Source organism: Homarus americanus, unplaced genomic scaffold (genome assembly GCF_018991925.1).
Source record: "Homarus americanus isolate GMGI-L3 unplaced genomic scaffold, GMGI_Hamer_2.0 scaffold25013, whole genome shotgun sequence".
Lineage (NCBI taxonomy): Eukaryota > Metazoa > Arthropoda > Malacostraca > Decapoda > Nephropidae > Homarus > Homarus americanus.
In genome coordinates, this window is record NW_024722158.1 from 5,399,698 (window position 1) to 5,420,316 (window position 20,619).

Consider the following 20,619-nt stretch of genomic DNA (forward strand, 5'->3'; position numbering starts at 1 on the left):
ATAAACCAGAATAACCACACTTGTTTCTGTAAGTCACTACTATAACATGAATGAAACATTAATATAGAATTAAATATATTAATTAATTATAACAAAAAGGGAGAGAAATAAAGTAATAACTATGGAATTCCCGGACGCGCTGCTGCCATAAAACTGTAAGAGTTCCTGAAACTTTCTTTGCCATACCTGGACCTAAAACACCATTACAAAAACAATAGGAGTTAATAATAGAGAAATACAAGATGGAGGGAAGTTATTCTAAGGGAGGAATGAAGCTGCCATAGACGGGTCCGTCCCCTCCCATAGCCTTTGTTATGGCACCCTCTACCAAGCCTTCCTTCCCCCCACCACCACCACCATCTCACAAGTTCTCTATCTTATTTCTCTCCTAGTTAAAATCTCTACCCGCTGCCCTCACCACCACCAACACCTCCTTACGTTGTTGTTTGGATTGTCGGGACGCCCATGGAGTGACACCTCAATAAGATCACTCAAAAGTTTCACAGGAAAATGTTATTACGGTGTCGGAGATGAATCGCGACCACTCTGCCTCTGGGCGGCTGTTGATCCCGAGTGCCTGAGAGACTGTCCGGCAGGGATACGTTCCACCAATCACAGCCCTCCTCGCCTTTCAACCAATCACAATGCACCTCTCGGCCACTCACAACACACCTTCCCACAACATATCCCTTAACCAATGAAAACCTCTCATATAACTCCTGACAGATACCTCCACCAATGAAAACTCTTCTTGAGATAACACACCCCCCCCCTTTAGCCAGTTATATTCCCGTTTTGTGATAACATATCTCCTCCACCAATCATAATTTAGTTTTAAGATAATCTACACGTTTGATTTAAGCCAATGGTAACGCTAATTAGGATAAACATACCAGTAAGCCAATGGTAACCCAGTTTGAGAGGATAGGGAAGTTAGGGGTAGAAGGGGATAACCTCCACCAATCACCAACAGCGCCAACTTGAGACGACAGACCTCTCAACCAAACAGAACCCCGCTTAAGATAACGAGCCCCTCGACCAATCAAAACCCAGCTTGAAAGGGGTGATAGGGGAGGAGGAGCGGGAGTATTGCGCAACACCACCTGAGAAATATTCACAAGAAACTCTGTAAATTCTCTTCTTCTCTCCACCTGTTTACACCTGTTTACATCTACAGGTAAATGATGGGTCGATTAGGTGAACATTAATTTACCTGAGAACCTTAGATATTGATTAATTAACTTGACCAATTTAGTGTAGGGTCCGCCCCCATTAGGCCAGAGTACGTGTGTGTGTATGTATGCAAGTGTAAATGTATGTATGTGTATGTAGGTGTAAATGTAAGTATATATGTGTGTGTGTGTGTGTGTGTATGTATGTATGTATACCTAGGTGTATACGTATAAATATATGCATGTAGTTGTCTATGCACGTGTGTGGATATCTGTCTGTCTGTCTGTCTGTCTGTCTGTCTGTCTATCTGTCTGTCTGTCTGTCTGTCTATGTGTGTTAAACTTTTCGAAATGGATTATTATTATTATTTTCTCTCTCTCTCTCTCTCTCTCTCTGCCATTCCCCTCCTCCATAATTCTCTATTCCCTGCTTCTATCTCCCTTCCTCTCTCCTCCCCTTCCTGTCTTCCCCCCTCCTCCTCCCCTACCGTCCGTTCCTCCCCTCCAGCGCTCCCCCTCTCTCTCTCTCCTCCTCCTCCCTCCCTCCGACCCTCCCTCCTCTCCTCCCTTTCCTGTCTCCCCTTTATCCCCTCCTCCCCTCCCTTCCTGTCTCCCCTCCCTCCCCACTCCTCTCCTCCCTTCCTGTCTTCCCCTCCCCCCTTCCTCCCACCCTTCCCACCCTCGCGCCCTCTCCTCTCTCTTCCTCCCTCCCCCCTACCCTCCCTCCATCTACCCTTCCTCCCCCCCCCTCTGACTCTCCTAACATTCCACCCTCCCTCCCTCCTTTTCCTCCCTACCCTCCCTCTCTCTCCACCCCTTCCACCGCACCCTCTTCTCCACACCCTCTCGTCAAGCCTCACTCCCTCTCTCTCTTTCTCCCTCATCTTTCTCCTTTAGTTTCTCCCTTCCTCTCCTTTCCTCCTCTTTCTCTTCCTTCATCCTTCCAACACCATCACTGCTTCTATCTATCTATCTACTCTGTCTACGCATTAATTCTGTCTGTCTATCTTCCTGTCTGTTTGTCTGTCTATCTGTCTGTCTGTCTATATATCTGTCTGTCTGTCGGTCTCTTTGTCTCTGTTTGTCTATCTGTCTATCAGTCTGTCTACCTATTTGTCTGTTTGTTTGTCAATCTATCTGTCCTATCTGTCTGTCTCTCTGTCTGTCTGTCTGTTTCTCTTTCTGTGTGTATGTCTGTCGACCTTTAAACCATTCTCCTGCTAACACGTACACAAGTCAGCTGCGTTGGGGAGATTCTACGCTCCTAACCTAACACTAACCTAACACTAACCTAATACTAACCTAATACTAACACTAACCTAATACTAACCTAACACTAACACTAACCTAACACTAACCTAACCTAATACTAACCTAACACTAACCTAACACTAACCTAATACTAACCTAACACTAACCTAACACTAACACTAACCTAACACTAACCTAACAACCACTAACCTAATACTTCAACCTAATACTCAACACCAACCTAATACCAACCCAACACCAACACCAACCCAACACCAACCCAACCAATACCAACCTAACACCAACTTAACACCAACCCAATACCAACCTAACACTAACCCAATACCAACCCAACACCAACCCAACACCAACACCAACCCAACACCAACTCCAACACCAACCTAATACCAACCTAATACTCAACACCAACTCCAATACTAACCCAACACTAACACTCAACTCCAACACCAACCTGCTAACCTAATACCAACCTAACACTAACCTAACACTAACCTAATACTAACCGCAACACTCAACCTAACACCAACCTAATACTAACCTAACACTAACCTAACACTAACCTAATACTAACCTAACACTAACCTAACACTAACCTAATACTAACCTAACACTAACCTAACACTAACCTAATACTAACCTAACACTAACCTAACACTAACCTAATACTAACTTAACACTAACCTAACACTAACCTAACCTAACTAAACCTGACCCAAACCAACTTAACAAATATAGTAGTGGTGGTAGTAGTAATAGTAGTAGTAGTAATAGTAGTAGTAATAGTAGTAGTAGTAGTAGTAACAGACACTCAAGTATCACAATGTCCAAATTTCAGCTTCCTGGCTCAGAGAGTTGCCTGAGATCTCGCCTGGACAAGCAAACAAACGGAGAAAGCACTGAGTAACCCCCCCCCCCACCTCCCCTTGGAACCTAGATCCTTGGGGTACGCGCTTCGAGTAACACCTGGAGACGGAAAAGAAAGAAAGAAAGAAAGAAAGAAAGAAAGAAAGAAAGAAAGAGAAAGAAAGAAAGAAAGAATATTAATTCTTCCTCCTTCCTCCTTCAACCTCCTCCTCCTACACACCCTCCTCTCCCTTCCCTCACTCCCACATCCTCCTCCTTCTCCTCGCTTCCCTTCCCTCCATACCTCCTTCTCCCCTTACCCCCACCTCCCCCACTTCCTCTCCCTCACATCCTCACCCCCACCTTCTGTTCTTCCCCACTCCAACACCACCCTCCTCACGCCAAAACACCTCAGGTGAGCCAAGGTTAATTACCAGGTATTGTTTCAGTAATTGGCCCACCTATAATTACACCTGACTGCTGTCCACCTTAATTATCCTTATTTAACCCATTTTACCTTTGGTCTCATTAAGTAACTACAACTATTACCCCAACTACAACTATTACCACAACTACCACTATTACCACAACTACACACAACTATAACTATTACTACCACTATTACCACAACTACAACTATTACCACAACTACCACTATTACCACAACTATAACTAATGCCACAACTACCACTATTACCAAAACTACAACTATTACCACAACTACCACTATTACTACAACTACCACTATTACCACAACTACCACTATTACCACAACTACCACTATTACCACAGTTCCACTACTGTATTACCATAGCTACTACAACAACTACTACTACTACTACTACTACAACTATTACTACTACTACTACAAAATTTAACACCACAATTAATTAAACTCACTTAATTACCTTCTACTATAAAGGTGTTCACAGGTATGGAGTCCAGTCTAATTAACCTGCCACACAACTAGACTCCCGTAGCTAGCCAGATAGGTGTAACTAGACCTCAGTACTAGCACCGTTATAAGTAGGTTAGCGTACTAGCTTCCGTGAGCGGTTTGGTAATAGCGTGGGAAGGTGGGACAGTAGTGGTAAGTGACTCAGTAAGTAGCGGTAGCACAGTAAGCAGCAATGATAAGTAGCGTCTTATATGTGATGTAAGTCTTTCCTACTTCCTTCCTTTTCCTTCCTTTCCTCTCCTCCCCACCTTCTCCTTTCCTCCTCCTTCTCTCCTTTCCCTCCCATTTCTCTCTCCCCTACCTCCCTCCTTCTCCACTTTTACTCAACTGTAACAGGTAAAAGTGATTAGTCTACCTGTAATCTACTGCACCACATGTGTTGTTACATCTACAGGAGATAGATATGTATATATTTTTTGTTGTACTTTCTGCTGGTGTTTTGTAGTGAGTACAGCGATATTGTGATGGAAGTACTCGGTGTTATTTTTTGTGTATATGCCTTTGATTTTCTTTTAACACCTTTGAGTACGTGATTTAACACCTTTGAGTACGTGATTTAACACCTTTGAGTACGTGATTTAACACCTTGAGTACGAATTAACCCCTTGAGTACGATGATTTAACCCCTTGAATACGATGTGTGTGTGTGTGTGTGTGTAAAATCAATACAAATATATCCATTCACACTTCAATAATGACATCACAACTCAATAACGTCACAACTCGATGACGACACAACTCAATAACGACACTTTTTGATGACGTCACAATATGTTTACAATTACCATATATGGGAATGAGGGCAAAATCACCCCATAGGGAAAAAACTCCAATAACACAAGATTGAGGAATTCTGTCATTATTTTCCCAAGACGGTGTGAAAGTAGTGGCTATACCGTCATTATTTACATTATAACTGAGACGCTTGGTGGTCAGCGTAGCGTATAATGATGGTGGTGGTGGTGGTGGTGATCGTAGAGTATGTGGTGGTGGTGGTGGTGGTGATCGTAGAGTATGTGGTGGTAGTGGTGATCGTAGAGTATGTGGTGGTGGTGGTAGTGGTGATCGTAGAGTATGTGGTGGTGGTGGTAGTGGTGATCGTAGAGTATGTGGTGGTAGTGGTGATCGTAGAGTATGTGGTGGTGGTGGTAGTGGTGATCGTAGAGTATGTGGTGGTGGTGGTAGTGATGGTGACTGTAGAATGTGTGTGGGTGTGTTGGTGTGCTGGTGTGTAGGGAGTGTGGTGTGTAGAGTCCGTAGAGTGCGTTGGTGGTGATACTGGTGTTAATAGTGATCATGGTGTGTGATGGTAGAGACAGTAATGGTGTCTGTATGGTAATGGTGGTGGTGGTGTATGGTGGCAATGGTGCTGTGAGGGGAGGAGTGAGGGAACGTGTGAGGGGAGGAGTGAGGGAACGTGTGAGAGGAGATGTGAGGGAAGGTGTGAGGGAAGGTGTGAGGGAAACTATAACCCTAGCCACTACCTCTGACCATTACCTCTAACCTAACCTAACCTAACCTGACCTGACCTGACCTGACCTGACCTAACCCCGGGTCACTATGGTCGTGTGGTATCTGACACACCCCTCACTCCAACAAATTTTCCTGAGATTGTTATTATGGATCGTGAGGGGAAACGAAGGTCGGTGAGGGGAGGTGGTGATGATGAGGGGAAGTGGTGGTGAGGGGTGGTGATGAGGGGAAGTGGCGGTGATGAGGGGAAGTGGTGGTGAGGGGTGGTGGTGATGAGGGAAGTGGTGGTGAGGGGTGGTGGTGATGAGAAGTGGTGGTGATGAGGGAATGTGATGATGGGAAGTGGTGGGATGAGGAAGTGGTGATGAGGGAAAGTGGTGGTGATGAGAGGATGGGAGGTGATGAGGGAAGTGGTGGTGATGAGGGAAGTGGTGGTGATGAGGGAAGTGGTGATGAGGGAAGTGGTGGTGATGAGGGAAGTGGTGGTGATGAGGGGAAGTGGTGATGAGGAAGGTGATGAGGGGAAGGGTGATGAGGGAAGTGGTGATGAGGATGGTGATGAGGGGAAGGGTGGTGATGAGGGGAAGTGGTGGTGAGGGGTGGTGGTGATGAGGGGAAGTGGTGGTGATGAGGGAAGTGGTGGTGGAGGGGTAGGTGATGAGGGAAGTGGCGGTGATGAGGGAAGTGGTGGTGAGGGGTGGTGGAGATGGGGGAGATGAGGGAATGGTGGTGATGAGGGGAAGTGGTGAGGGGTGGGGTGATGAGGGAAGTGGCGGATGAGGGGAAGTGGTGGTGATGAGGGAAGTGGTGGTGATGAGGGGGAGTGGTGGTGAGGTGGGTGATGAGGGAAGTGGTGGTGATGAGGTAGTGGTGGTGATGAGGGGTAGTGGTGGTGATGGGAGGGGTGGGTGGTGATGAGGGGAAGTGGTGGTGAGGGTGGTGGTGGTGATGAGGATGGCGGTGATGAGGGAAGTGGTGGTGATGAAGGAGATGAGATGGTGGTGTTGGTGATGGTGGAGGAGGGGAGATGAGATGATGGTGGTGGTGGGTAGTGGTGAGAGGAGATGAGAGGACGTAAGTAGAAGCAGGATGAAATGAGGGGAAAAGAGAGGGAGAGAGATGGGGAGAGGGTAAGAACGTAGGAGGAAGCAGGGAGAAAGGTGAGAGAGAGAGAGGGGTGAGGGGAGAGAGAGGTAAGGGAGAGAGAGGGAGGGGAGAGAGTGAGGGGAGAGTGATCAATGGCACAGGTAGGGCGGCGCCTTCTCCCCTCTCTCAAGACGAACTGCTGGGAGATGGAGAGACAAAGATAGATAGATGGAGAGATAAAGGAGAGAGAGAGAGACAAATGATGAGAGAGAGAGAGAGAGAGAGAGAGAGACAAAGATAGATAGATGGATGAAAGAGAGAGAGAGAGAGAGAGAGAGAGAGACTAGTAAACACACCCACAAAGCAAGCAGATAAATAGACGGCTAAATCAATAGATAAAATGAGACAGACAGACAGACAGACAAACAGACAGTAACAAAAAGACAGAAAAGAGATATAGAGAGACAAGTAAATAAATAAAAGATGAACTAGACGGATAGAAAGACAAAGAGAAAAGGAGATAGATAAGAGGAGGAATGAATAGATAGATGCAGACGGAGAAAGGGGAAGGCATAGAACAGACTTAAGGGAGAAACTAAGGGTTGGGGGAGGGTTACTCTCTCTCCCCTTACTGGCATTAATTAAACTAATGGTGGTGAGGGAAGGAAGGGAGGAGGGGTAAGGGAGAGAGGGAGGGGAGGAAGGGGAGGTGAGGTAGCAAGGAGAGGTGGGAGGAGGAAGGGAAGGGGTGGGGAGGAGGTGAAGGAGGAAGCAGTGAGGGAGAGAGGGGGGAAGGGGAGATGGAGTGGAGGGAGAGGAAAAAAAGGAGGTCGGAAGGAGGGAGGCAGGGAGGGGATGGGGGAGGGGAGGGGAGGGGAGGTATGGTGGAGGGAGGTTGAAGGCAGGGAGAAGGGAGGGAGGAGGGAGAGTGATGGGGGTGATGGGAGGGAGGGAGGAAGGGGGTGTAGTGGAGGGAGAGAGAAGAAAAGAGGATGGAGGGAGGGGAGGGTTGATGGCAAGGAGGGAGGAGGAGGAGGAGATTTAGACTGGTGGGTAGGAGGGAGAGAGGGGAGAGGGAGGAGGAGATAGCTAAGGAGGGAGGAGGGGAGGAGTGAAGATAGGGTGAGTAGGTAGGTGGGGTGGAGGGAGGGAGGGAGGAGAGGAGGCATGCGGAGATGTAGGAGAGAGAAAGGTGGGTGTAGAAGTAGGGGGTCCGGTTCTTCCCCTTAGTGTGTCGTAATATGAGGGGAGAGGGACGAGTGAGGGGAGGGGAGAGGGGACGCGTGAGGGGAGGGAAGAGAGAGGGGACGTGTGAGGGGAGAGGGGAGAAGCCTCCCGACACAAGTGGTGTACGAGGGAAGGGTATTGATCAGAGAGGGGAAGAGCTATATATGTGGGCCAGCTGAGGCACTTGCTGTGTGTGTGTGTGTGTGTGTGTGTGTGTGTGTGTGTGTGTGTGTGTGTGTGTGTGTGTAGACTGCAGCCTTTTAGTATATTACCTCAGAAGAAATAATAATAAATATATTAATAACAAATAAAAGAATAACAAAACAACAACAACAACAACAACAATAATAATAATAATAATAATAATAATAATAATAATAATAATAATAATAATAATAATAATAATAATAATAATTAACACATGCGTAATAAGCCATCTTAGACATGTCAGTAGAGAGAGAGAGAGAGAAGTCATTTCCGGAATTGCGTCAGTTGTCGTCCAATTTTAGTGGCCGCAACTGACCAATCAGGAGGAAGCACTGCAACCTAACTACCGTATTATGGGAGAGCCACCTTAACAGTCCACCTCCAGCCTGTGCTCTAACCTAACCTAACCTAATTTAACCTAACCTAACCCAAAGAACACCTTACCAGTTCCCCATTCCTCTCTTCCTCTTCCTTCTCTCCTTCTTCTCCCATCTCTCCTTCTTCCTTCTTCTACCCCTCTCCATCATCTTCCATCTTCCCATCTTTTTCCTTCTCTCCCTCTCCCTCCTCCTCCTCCCTCCTGAACTTCGTAAAAAAAAAAAAAAAACCTTTGTAAATCTGGATTCATGCAGGAACCGTTTTTGTAAATGTCAACAATTGTCACGACACCCACCAGACTGCACACCACCACGTAAGGCTAGGCTAGGTTAGGTATGGTTAGGTTAGGTTAGTGTTTGGTTAGGTTAGCGTTAGATTAGGTTAGGTGAGCATTGAGGTGATTAAACGTAAGGTGAAATAAGCTAGGGGGTAGCTTAAGTGAGTTACCTAGATACGTTCACACATCTCAAGGTAACGATAAAAAATTACCTTGCGATTAATTAAAGGTAACGAGAAAAATTACCTTACGATTAATTAAAGGTAACGAGAAAAATTACCTTACGATTAATTAAAAAACCTGTATTCATGTACCTGTTAAATTGGTTAAATATATGTACTGTTAAGGGTTAATTTGACATAAGAATCATGGGAAATTAATAAAAAAAAACACCGTTGTATTTTCAGGTAAGAGATCAATTTGATGACAGGTCCCGTTCAGGTATGCTACACACACACACACACACACACACACACACACACACACACACACACACACACACACACACACACACACACACACACACACACACACACACACGGTAAAATGACCTGGCACCGGTAACATGACCCTCTTCAAACGCAGTGCTTGTGAATGCCTAAGTGACTGTGTTTGTTTGTATGTTAGAGATCTACTACTACTACTACTACTACTGCAGCCTACTCCAATAGCCACACCTTTGGCACTACTATTACTACTACAACTACTATACTACTACAACTACTACTACTACTACTGATAATAATAATAGTAACAATAATAATAATTACACATACACATAAAACAATGCAACAAAACATACCCACACACACAAACACCCTCCCACACCCCCCACACACACCCAAATACCCCCCACACAAACATCCCCACAAACATCCCACACACACACTCAAACACTCCCCCACACAACACACCCCCTCCCCCCCACACACCCACCTTAGGTTATAAAACTCCGAAGATTTACACAGCAGAAAAAAAAATTAAAGCTGAAACAGAAAAAAAAACAGGAAAAGAAAGATTATATACAAAAAAACATAAAAACGAGAAAAAATACAGTAAAAAAAAACACACACACATAAATCCTGAAAAACCCTAAAGATGTGTTGAGAAAAATCACTTTGTCTATTGAGAATAAACTGTATACCTGTCGGGTTTACCTGTCGGGTTAACCTGGCGGAAGAAGAAGGGGGAGGAAGAGGAGGAAGGAAGAAAAGGGAGAGGGGAAGATAGAAAGTAAGATGAGAAGGGAGAAGGTGGGAAAGAGAAGAGGGAGAAGAAGAGAGATGGGGCGTGAAAAGCAAGAGAAATGGAAGAAGAAGAAGAAGAAGAAGGAAGCAAGGAAGGAAAGAACAAGAAAGAAGGAAAAGAGGAAAGCAGAGAAAAACATAAAAATAAGTAGAATAATAAGAGAGAGAGAGAGAGAGAGAGAGAGAGAGAGAGATCATCTTGCATTGAAAGTATACTATAGAATGGTAAAGGTTGAGAGGTGACCCTGGAGTGTGGCTGTGACCTGCTTCATTAACCTGTACTCACCTGTCTCACTCCTACAGCAACTACTACCACCACCACTAGCACTAAGTTAGGTTAGATTAGGTTGGATTAGGTTAGGTTAGGTTAGGTTAGGTTAGGTTAGATTAAGTCAAGTCATCTTTGGTTAAAACAGATTAAAATTACACTGGTTAATACTTAAGTAAACCAACCAGCAACACTAATAAGAAACACACACACACACACACACATATATATATACACACACACAACACACTAAGGACACCACCGTTACCCTGGCGGCATAACAGAGTCCTCATAGGATAGATGTAACACTAGGAACCCTCAGGATAATGCGGGTATATCCTCAAGGACTGTGCGGTTTACCTCCTTCCCTCCCTCCCTCCTTCCCTCCCTCCCTCCCTCTCCCCTTCCCTTCCTCTCTCCTTCCCTCCATCCACCTGTTTGGTTACCATTCACACCTGTGTTTTGTGGCTTCATTCATCTCCCACACGTATCAATGAATGTCTGATGCCTATTTTTTGAACTGTGGATCCCCTATTTTGAGGCCCTATTTCTAACTGTGGATCTCCTGTGTAGAACTCTGGATCCCTATTTTGAACCGTGGATCCTTATTTCGAACGCTGAATCCATATTTTGAACTTTTACATACCCCTTGAAATCCTGAATCCGTATTTCGACCTCTGAATCTGTAGCTCGAACTTTGAACCTCCTACTTCGAACTCAGAATCTCATGTTTCGAAACCCTAACCCCATTTACGAAATCTGAACCCCATATTTCGAACCACACTTATCAAATCCCGAACTTTGTACTCCGAACCCAGAACATTACCTTTCGAATCCTGAACCTCGATCCTATACACCCCTCCTTCAAACCCCGAATCCTAAAACCGAAACCCTAAAATCTAAACCCCATCTTTCGAACCCTAATACTGAACCCCTCACGACCTGAACTCCGAACCCCTTACTGAGGATATGAAAGTGAAGGTAGAGTCCCATAGGTATTGAAGCGGACAGGTGGCAGACACTGTACCCGACCATCTTTGCTTCCTCATGTGTAAAGTTAGGTACCCATTTACAGCTGGGTGGACTAGGGGCGCCTCTACCTATATAATAATGAAAGGAAAGGGCACATTGAGAATAACGCCGTGTAGGACTGGACTAGAGATGAGAGAAGGAGGGAGGGAGGCTGGGACACAGGAGTAAGGCGGTTAACCTCCAACGTTACACCTGAGTATCTCCTCACGGTCACCTACAGTGTGGCACGTTCTCTCACCTGGAGGGAGGGAGGGGGAGGGGAAGGGGGAGGTGGTGGAGAAGAGGTGTTGGGCACTACGTCAATAAAGGAAGTAGGGAGGGATGGATGGAGGGAAGGAGGGAGGGAGAGAGGGAGGTAGGGGAGGGATGGATGGGAGGGAGGAGGGAGGAGGAGGAGGGAGGGAGGGAGGTAGGGATGGAGGGGAGGTGGGGAGGGATGGATGGAGGGAGGGAGGAGGAGGGAGGAGGAAGGAGGGAGGAGGGAGGGAAAGAGGAGGGAGGGGAAGGTGGGATGGATGGAGGGAAGGAGGGAGGGAGGAGGAGGAGGGAGGGAGGGAGGATGGCCCAGAGGGAGGGAAACCAGTTAATTCGGGATTTGTATTGATGTACAAGGAGGAAGAGAAAGAAGAGGAGGAAGAGGCGAAAGAGGAATAAGAAGAGGAGGAGGAGATAGGGACAGACGTCAATAGAAAGGGTGGAAGGGAGGGAAGGGGTGAGTGAGTGATTGAGTAGGGGAGAGGGGGGGAGGGAGGGAGGGAGGGAAGGAAGGGAAAGGGGTAACACACACACACACACACACAAAGATGAATCCTTGAACTATATTTCTTAATAAAATCATTAATACTTTCCATGTGTGTGTGTGTGTGTGTACGTAACGTCAAAAAGCGTGGGAACATGCGCGCGTGTGTGTGTGTGTGTGTGTGCGCGTGTGAACTACCAACACACCATTACTTATTAATATTGAAAGTGATGGGTTTTAACCTGTCAACAGTGTGTGTTGTGTGGTCACCTCACACCACCGTCACCCTAAACAACCACTGCTAGTTTATTGAGCACCCCTTTGCATCCTGTGCATGGCGAAGCAGCGGAGTTCATGCTTGCTTTCTTTACTCATGCATTAAGGTCGCAAGTGCCTGAAGGTCCATGAAGTATGTCAGTGGAGTGTGTGTGGGGTGTGTGTGGAGTGTCTGGAGTGTGTGTGTGTGGAGTGTCTGGAGTGTGTGTGTGTGGAGTGTGTGAGGAGTGTGTGTGGAGAGGGACGAGGTCTTGGTGACGGCTGGGAACCTGTAGGAGAAGGTCTTAGGACAAGAGAGAGAGAGAGAGAGAGAGAGAGAGAGAGAGAGAGAGAGAGAGAGAGAGACTACGACTACCACCACTAGCGCGCACACACACACACACACACACACACACACGGAAACAGCCACATTAACCACAGCACCTCAGAACCTCACAGTGTGGCAGAGATAAATATGAAACAAGGCGGTGTAAAAAATGGCGCCCCATAGTCCAGTATGAGGTAAGTTATGAGGGGTAGGCTGCATTACAGCGCTGAGACTTGAGGCGTCATTAGGCCCATCACCGCAAAGAATCCTGACTCTTACATCGGATTGGTTAAGGGTTAGTGACGTCAGGGTGTCTAAAGAAGAGAGGTGGGGATTTGATTGGTTGTTGGATATGATGTCAGCCTGGAGATGAGAAACAGGATCCCGATTGGATAACGGAGTGGCATTGCAACGCCAAGGAAGTAGAATGGAAACAACATTGGCTCAAGTGAGTGACGTCACGGTTTCCAAGAAAGAGGACCGATAACGTGATTGGTTGAAGAATATGACGTCACGGCGTACAGAGTATAAGAGCCGCGGGAGGGCCTAGCTGTCAACTACTCCTCGTTCTACTCTGGTTCCTTACTGTCGTGGTAAATCCTCTTCCTTTCTTCAAGGTAAGAGACAGGAAAGTGAAAGCTTGTGTGTGTGTGAGAGAGACAGCAAGTGTGTGTGTGTGTGTGTGTGCATCTGTGTCTGTCTGTGTTTGTGTGTGTGTCTGTCTGAGTGTGTGAGAAGCCAACTAGTTTGTGTGCGTGTGTGTGTGTTTACGTCAAGGAGGAGCGTTTTAACGAGCTATTTTTTGTGAAAACTTCCAGTGTAGGTTTAATAGTTCACGTAATTTGCCTTTAAATAAATGTGTATGTTTATCACTCGAGTCTCAGGCCAATTTCTACCCCATCTTGACAACCTAACCTAACCTAACCCATTTTGACGAGTTCCTGTAATATTTATGGATAATTTCGTTAATGCGGACATATTAAAATAGTCCTACGAAAAATGTATTGATTTATAACACCAACTGACTGTTTGTGTGTCTGTCTCGTTCGTCATTCCGTCTGTCTGTTCGTCATTCCGTCTGTCTGTTCGTCATTCCGTCTATCCATTTACACACACACACACACACACACACACAGAGAGAGACAGAGAGAGAGAGAGAGAGAGTTGGAAGTGCTGTTTTAGTGAGTTAATTTGTCTGTAAGTGAGTCATTGAGTGAGTTATATAGTTGGTGAGTGATTGAGTGTGTTAATTTGTCTGTTAGTGAGTGATTGAGTGAGTTATATAGTTAGTGAGTGAGTTATGTAATTAGTGAGTGATTGAGCGAGTTATATAGTTAGTGAGTGAGTTATGTAATTAGTGAGTGATTGAGTGAGTTATGTAGTTAGTGAGTGATCTAGCGAGTTAATTTGTGAGTGAGTTAGTTACTTAGTGAGTTTGTTACTGAGTGAGTTTGTTACTGAGTGAGTTATTTAGTTAGCTACCTGGCAGCCAATTAAACCTCACCTGACAACCAATTTAGACCCTCCTATAAACCATCACTACATAACTCCGCTGACGAATCATAAAACACAGTTATTGGTTTAAGTAAAACAGTAAATTTATAGACTATGTGATTACCTGGTGGTTTAACGCTTGTGGTGGTGGCGTCAGCTGGTTTAGGGGGACCAGCTGTGTGTGTGTGTGTGTGTATGTGTGTGTTCAACAGGAAGTCAACGACCATATTTAACTGTTACTGAACTACTGTATGTGTGTGAGTCACCTAAACACACACACACACACACACACACACACCTTATTGCAGGGTGTATGGTGTAGCTCTGACCAACTGGTATAGTAGGTGTAATAAGGTGGGTGTGGCAGGGTGTGGTAGGGATGTAAGGAGATGTGGTAAAAGGAAAGGGGTGTAGGGTAGGGTGTAAATGGGGTGTGACAGAGTGTGGCAAGGTGTGGAACAGGATGCAGGGTGTGGAATAGGGTGCAGGGTGTGGAATAGGGTGCAGGGTGTGGAACAAGGTGCAGGGTGTGGAACAGGGTGTAGAGGGTGTAACAGGGTGTAGTCTCACAAGTAACAGTAACATTCATCTTTCAGACCAGTGACGGAGATGCGGTCTTTACTCGGTAAGTAACACGGACGGACGGACGGAAGACCAAACGGACGGAGGACGGACGGGAGACCAAACGGACGGAGGACGGACGGGAGACCAAACGGACGGAGGACGGACAAGCAAGCAAGCAAACAGACGGACAAACAAACGAACGGATGACCTTCCCAGACGACGAGGAGCGACAGACGAAGAGAAGGGTCAAATATCTCGTACCATAAACCAGCGCCAGTGCGAGCAGAAGACTGGCGAACCTACGTCTGGCGAATCTATCTCAATACGTATGATAAGGAGGAGAGGGTAAAGGGTAAAGCCAGACGAAGGTGAATGCTCGTGCAGGCGCTGAGGTTATGATACGAGGAGGAGGTAGGTGGTGACCCAGTGATACTTGAACCCCTGATACTTGAACCCCTGATACTTGAACTCCTGATCCTTGAACCCCTGATACTTGAACTCCTGATCCTTGAACCCCTGATACTTGAACTCTTGATCCTTGAACCCCTGATACTTGAATCTCTAAAACTTGAACCCCAATACCTGAACCCGATACTTGAACCCCTAATCCTTGAACTCCTAATACTTGAACCCCTATACTATATAAGTGATGGTTATTATCACCAATGAATTTCACAAAAGTCTACCGATAGTATTAGTAGTGCTGGTAGTAGTGGTAGTAGTGATGGTATTTGTGCTAGTAATAGTGGAAGTAATAGTAGTAGTGGTAGTAGTAATGATAGTAGTCGTGTTAGTGGTAGGAAAAATAATTCTAATAGTAATAGCAGTAGGGGTAGTAGTAATGCTAGTTGGAGGAGAGACAATTTTTGTAATAGTTATCGTAATAGTAGAAGAAATAGTAATAGTAGTAGTAATGGTAATGGTAGTAGTAGAAGTAATTTCAGTAGTAGAAGAAATAGTCTTAGTAATAGTACACGTGATAGTAGTAGTAGGAGTGGTAAGTGTAGTAGTAGTAATAGCAGTTGTAGTAATAGTAGCAACTGTAATAATAGTAATAGTAGTAGCAGCAACAGTAATTCTAATAGCAGTAGTAGTAAAATTAGCTGTATTATTAGTATTAACTATACTAGTAGTAGTAATAGTGCTAGTAGGAGTAGAATTAATTTTAGTAATACTAGTAATAGTAATAGTAGTTAGGATAGTAGTTTGTTAGCCTTATTGGACCTGATTAAGACTGGGGCCCATATGGTTAACTTAAATTGGGGCCTGGTAGCACTGGGGCCTATTAGAACTGGGGCCTATTAGCACTGGGGCCTATTAAAAGAACCTACATAACCAATCACCCATTACACTAAGGCATAACCCTGGGCATGGTGGGCATATTTTTCCCCCTTACAGTATGTACGGTGGTGGTGGCAGCGGGCATAGTGGTGGTGAGCCAGGAGGTCCTACCGTTCCTGGAGGCCGTACCTGTAACCTCCTTCTCCTGCGTGGACCGTCCCTATGGCTACTACGCCGATCTGGAGGCCAACTGTCAAGCATTTCATGTATGTCTGAATGATCTCAAATGGTCGTTCCTCTGTCCCAACCAAACACTTTTTAACCAGGTGAGTTACTTAGGTTACTGTGATAATGTTACGCTACTAGATGTTATTTAGTTACGTGTTACTGTTGTTCCTTTATAATGTTACGTTATTAGATGTTCTTTAGTTACGTTATTATTGTTACTTTGATAATGTTACGTTACTAGATGCTCTATAGTTACGTATTACTATTGTTCCTTGATAAATATTACATTACCAGACCCCCTTGAACTAGGCGTTACTACTGTTATTAAATAATACTTGATAAATAACCTTTACACTGGAGGGTTATAGTTACCAACCCTCAGATCATAATTTGTGTTGACATAAATAACACATCATCCTCCTCCTCCTTCTTCCCCTTCTGCAGGAGTACTTCGTGTGTGACCACCCCATCAACGTGGACTGTACCGTGGCTGACACCTTCTACACCCTAAATGATAACTTCGGCCAGGTGCAGGAAGAAGAAGGAACAGAAGCCCCGGTAGAGTGAGGGTGGTGATCTACTCTACTCATATGATCGAACCAATGCTCCCATACACAGCAGAGATAAACAAAGCACCCTGTTAGCATGATTGTAGAGTATCCCATCTAGATTACCTTACCTGATCTGACCTAACCTTACTTGATCTGACCTAATCTAACCTAACTTAATGTGAGCTGGCCTACATTATTTAACTTAATCTGTCATAATTTAGCCTAACCTAATGTAGCCTCATCTAACCTAACCCAATTCTAACTTTAACTTAACCTAAAATCTAACCAAACCTAACCCGGATGATGGGATGTTATACAGTTAAGCCATTTTGTTAAACACTATGTCAAGCGATGACTTAATTCCCCTGACATATTGTAACATTGTGGGGATGGAGTTAATTACATATGGGTCAATATTTCCTGTAATATGTTATACTGGTAACCTTTTGATTGATGCACGGAGCCACAGACAACAGGTATTATCACATTACCAATTTTTTCCTTAATTAGTTGCACCGTCAGCTCTATATATGGTGTGGTAATGACAGTACAATGCCAGTTTTATAATACCTGTTGTCTTTGGGAAGGTACTGATAACAGGGTACCAGTTTATAAATACCTGTTGTGCTTAGCAAGGTTACTGACAACAGGGTACCAGTTTATAATTACCAATCAGATACACTGTGTAGAGTCCATTATGTTAAAAACTTTTTAGCCTATGCGGGCATAAGGCTCTGAAACAACAAACAAAATAATTAAAAAAAAACAATAAATAAAGATAAAATAAACCAAAATAATAATACTTTGTTATTCGTTAATGGAGGTAGCAAGGATAGAAAACCATGATGGACGAGGTTGGAAAATTACCACGAACACGAGTTGCTGTTTTGTTTCGAGTTGTTTTTTTTTCCAGGCGACACAAGCCAACTTAAACCTATAGTCTAACCTAATTTCAACCGCCCATAACCTAACTTAACCCACACCTAACAAACTTAAACCAATCAGACTTACACTAGCCACACTAAAACCTAATCTTAACCACATAAACCTACCCTAACTACATAAACCGAACCTAACTTAACCACACCTATGGTAGATTTGGTTACGTTAGGTAGACAAAAAACCTAACATAACCAAAGCTAAAATTAGGTTAGACTTGGTTGGCGTGTGTCATCTGGTCTCAAATAGAGAGACAAATGGTTCAGGTGATTGGATAGTCAGGTTAATATAGGCCATTTTCCATCAATTCCCCTCACGTTTGTTGACATCAAAAATTTCCAAGTGATGAAATAAATGAAAGGTATTGTATTAATGTATTTCAGGTGTATTTCCCTCATATTAAATTGTATAAATAATATAATAATCAGTAAATATAGCGAAGGAAGCAAGGAAGTAATAATTTGTTAACTAGATATATTATTGGTTATATTACTAACGCTCTTGGTGACGTCACGCCGAATTTCAGTGTTATCATATGGTATCAACTTTTTTTTTCACCAATTATGTATGAGAAGTGGCAACAAAACTGCCCCTACACTCCCCCTGTTAATGTTATAAATTATAGTTCAATATAGATAGATAGATATGGTGGCGGGAATCTTGTTAATTATCCATAAAATACTAGAGCTTTAATGTTAGGTCACTATACAAACACGAAGCCTGATTTGTTGTGTTGTGCCAAAGTGCCGTGTACACCATAGCCCGTGTACATAAAAAAATACCATGACACACACAGTATACACATGTGTAGTGAACCTTAGCGTGTGATATAGTGTACTAACTTAACCCGAAGTAAGGTTAAGTTAGGCTAGATGTGATTAGGTTAGGTAGTGGATGATTAGTATTGGCTAACCACTAACAGCTAACGTTCACACACACACACATAGCGTTCAACGGATCACATGAAAATTACCCCCCCCCTAGCTTCTTTCACCTAATCTAGCTCCCCAGGTGAAATAAGCTGGGGAGGGGGTTAATCTTCAGGTGACCCTTAACACACACCTTTATATTTCTAGTCGTAGATCCTGTACAAGTCATCAAGTATTGTACGTAAACATGAAACAATTATTATCTATTTAAATTGTAATTTTATAATTCTAATAAAATCATAACAAAACAACTTTAACCTTTTTTTAGTTAATTACACACGTACTAACTAACGTACCATAATTACTGACACATCCATCACATACTCTTACTTATGTGACCAATAAAACAATATTATCGAGTGTATTTATTTCCAGTACACATTATCTTCATCATATTTTGTGAAGACAGTACAAGTAATCAGAGTTTGAGTTATACTGTTTTGATTTGGTGTGTGTGTGTGTACAGGTCAAGTTAATAATGTGTCTATGTGTGTACAGGTCAAGTTAATAATGTGTCTATGTGTGTACAGGATACGTTAATAATGTGTCTATGTGTGTACAGGAGACGTTAATAATGTGTCTATGTGTGTACAGGAGACGTTAATAATGTGTCTATGTGTGTACAGGAGACGTTAATAATGTGTCTATGTGTGTACAGGAGACGTTAATAATGTGTCTATGTGTGTACAGGAGACGTTAATAGTGTGTTTATATATATACATACGTTAATAGTATATCTATGAATGAAAGGTACATCTCCTAAACGCACATACACTATAAACATTTCATATACACACAAATACTCCATAAATCACACCATACAAACTCCGAATCCTTGAAACGACTCCTTAGGACAAACGAACACACACGTTTATCCTATTCTCGCTGAGTTATAAATACCAAGATATTATTTATTTTACTCCCACTACGACACTTAATTTACTTATATACTTAAGGCTTGTGTTTATATTATACTGTATATCCACATAAGTAACTTTATTTTACTACCACTACAACACTTATTAAATGACTTATGCCTAAAGTTTAATACAGGGAATTTATTTTAGTATTACAATAAAATTCCGATAAACACACACATACAGACATCTATTATAACTCTAAATATATATATATATATATTTGTATATGTTTATCTACTTGGTCGAGTTTTGTTTCAACAAAGGTGACAGGTAAGTTACAATGACCTACAGAGGCTAGAGAGAGACCGTCAGCCAGCCTGGTATTGGTTTGACGCTAACATGTACACTGTAAATAAAACACACATACCTTCACGCATCACCTAACATTACTACTGTACAGGATCAATCAACTCAATTAATTAAAATGTCCTTTATGGTTGGATTTAACTTATATATTAAAAATTACCAGCAACATAATTAATATAAAGGAATACCCGACCCAGGAAACCGACCCAAACATTCAGATAAACACTGCGGATTGGGTTAGGTTAGGTTAGGGTGGAATATGTTAGGTGAAGATTGGCTTTGGTTTGTATTTTCGCTAATTTAAGTTAGATTATATATTTTCAATTCGATTAAGTTTAGGTTAACAAATTCTCTCGTCTCGTCTCTATAGGTTAAACTCTCCTGCAGCTGACAACAACAATATGACTCACCTGTTATATCTAGAGTATTCACTGTATCATCGCCTCACACTGTACACCGCCAACATCACAGTCACTATAATACAACCGCCACAATAGTTTATAATAACACAAGACCGCCGCCATTACACCATGTCACTCGTCTGTCAACACACCAGTTAAAGTGAACTACCCATCTTAAAAAAGTACAACGACCTCGACGACTACTTACCTATTATTATTAACTTTTTATTACTAGTTACTATTA

General features: G+C 43.6%; 2 protein-coding genes across 4 annotated transcripts in view; one reads left to right on the forward strand and one right to left on the reverse strand.

Annotated features, from left to right (window-relative positions):
* Positions 1 to 20,514, reverse strand: part of LOC121862148 (protein tramtrack, beta isoform-like) — a 32,127-nt gene extending 11,613 nt beyond the window's left edge. Inside the window, exon 1 of one of the 3 annotated variants that reach the window (XM_042360216.1) lies at positions 20,385 to 20,514. The gene's annotated coding sequence lies outside the window, so the exon portion shown is untranslated. Of the gene's footprint in view, positions 1 to 438; positions 588 to 20,384 lie in introns of those variants that run through there. The other 2 variants (XM_042360214.1, XM_042360215.1) reach the window with 2 other exon arrangements.
* Positions 13,362 to 18,999, forward strand: LOC121862149 (U-scoloptoxin(01)-Cw1a-like). Its single transcript, XM_042360217.1, has 4 exons — positions 13,362 to 13,379; positions 14,853 to 14,881; positions 16,219 to 16,427; positions 16,774 to 18,999. Exons 2-4 carry the CDS (start codon positions 14,866 to 14,868, stop codon positions 16,894 to 16,896), a joined length of 348 nt encoding a protein of 115 aa, XP_042216151.1. The 5' UTR covers positions 13,362 to 13,379; positions 14,853 to 14,865; the 3' UTR covers positions 16,897 to 18,999.
* Positions 20,515 to 20,619: the final 105 nt, after the last annotated feature.

Bases quoted from the DNA above. Each gene is read 5' to 3' on its own strand.
- LOC121862149 (XM_042360217.1), top strand. The intron at 16,428-16,773 runs GTGAGTTACTTA...CCCCTTCTGCAG, and splicing joins ACCAAACACTTTTTAACCAG to GAGTACTTCGTGTGTGACCA.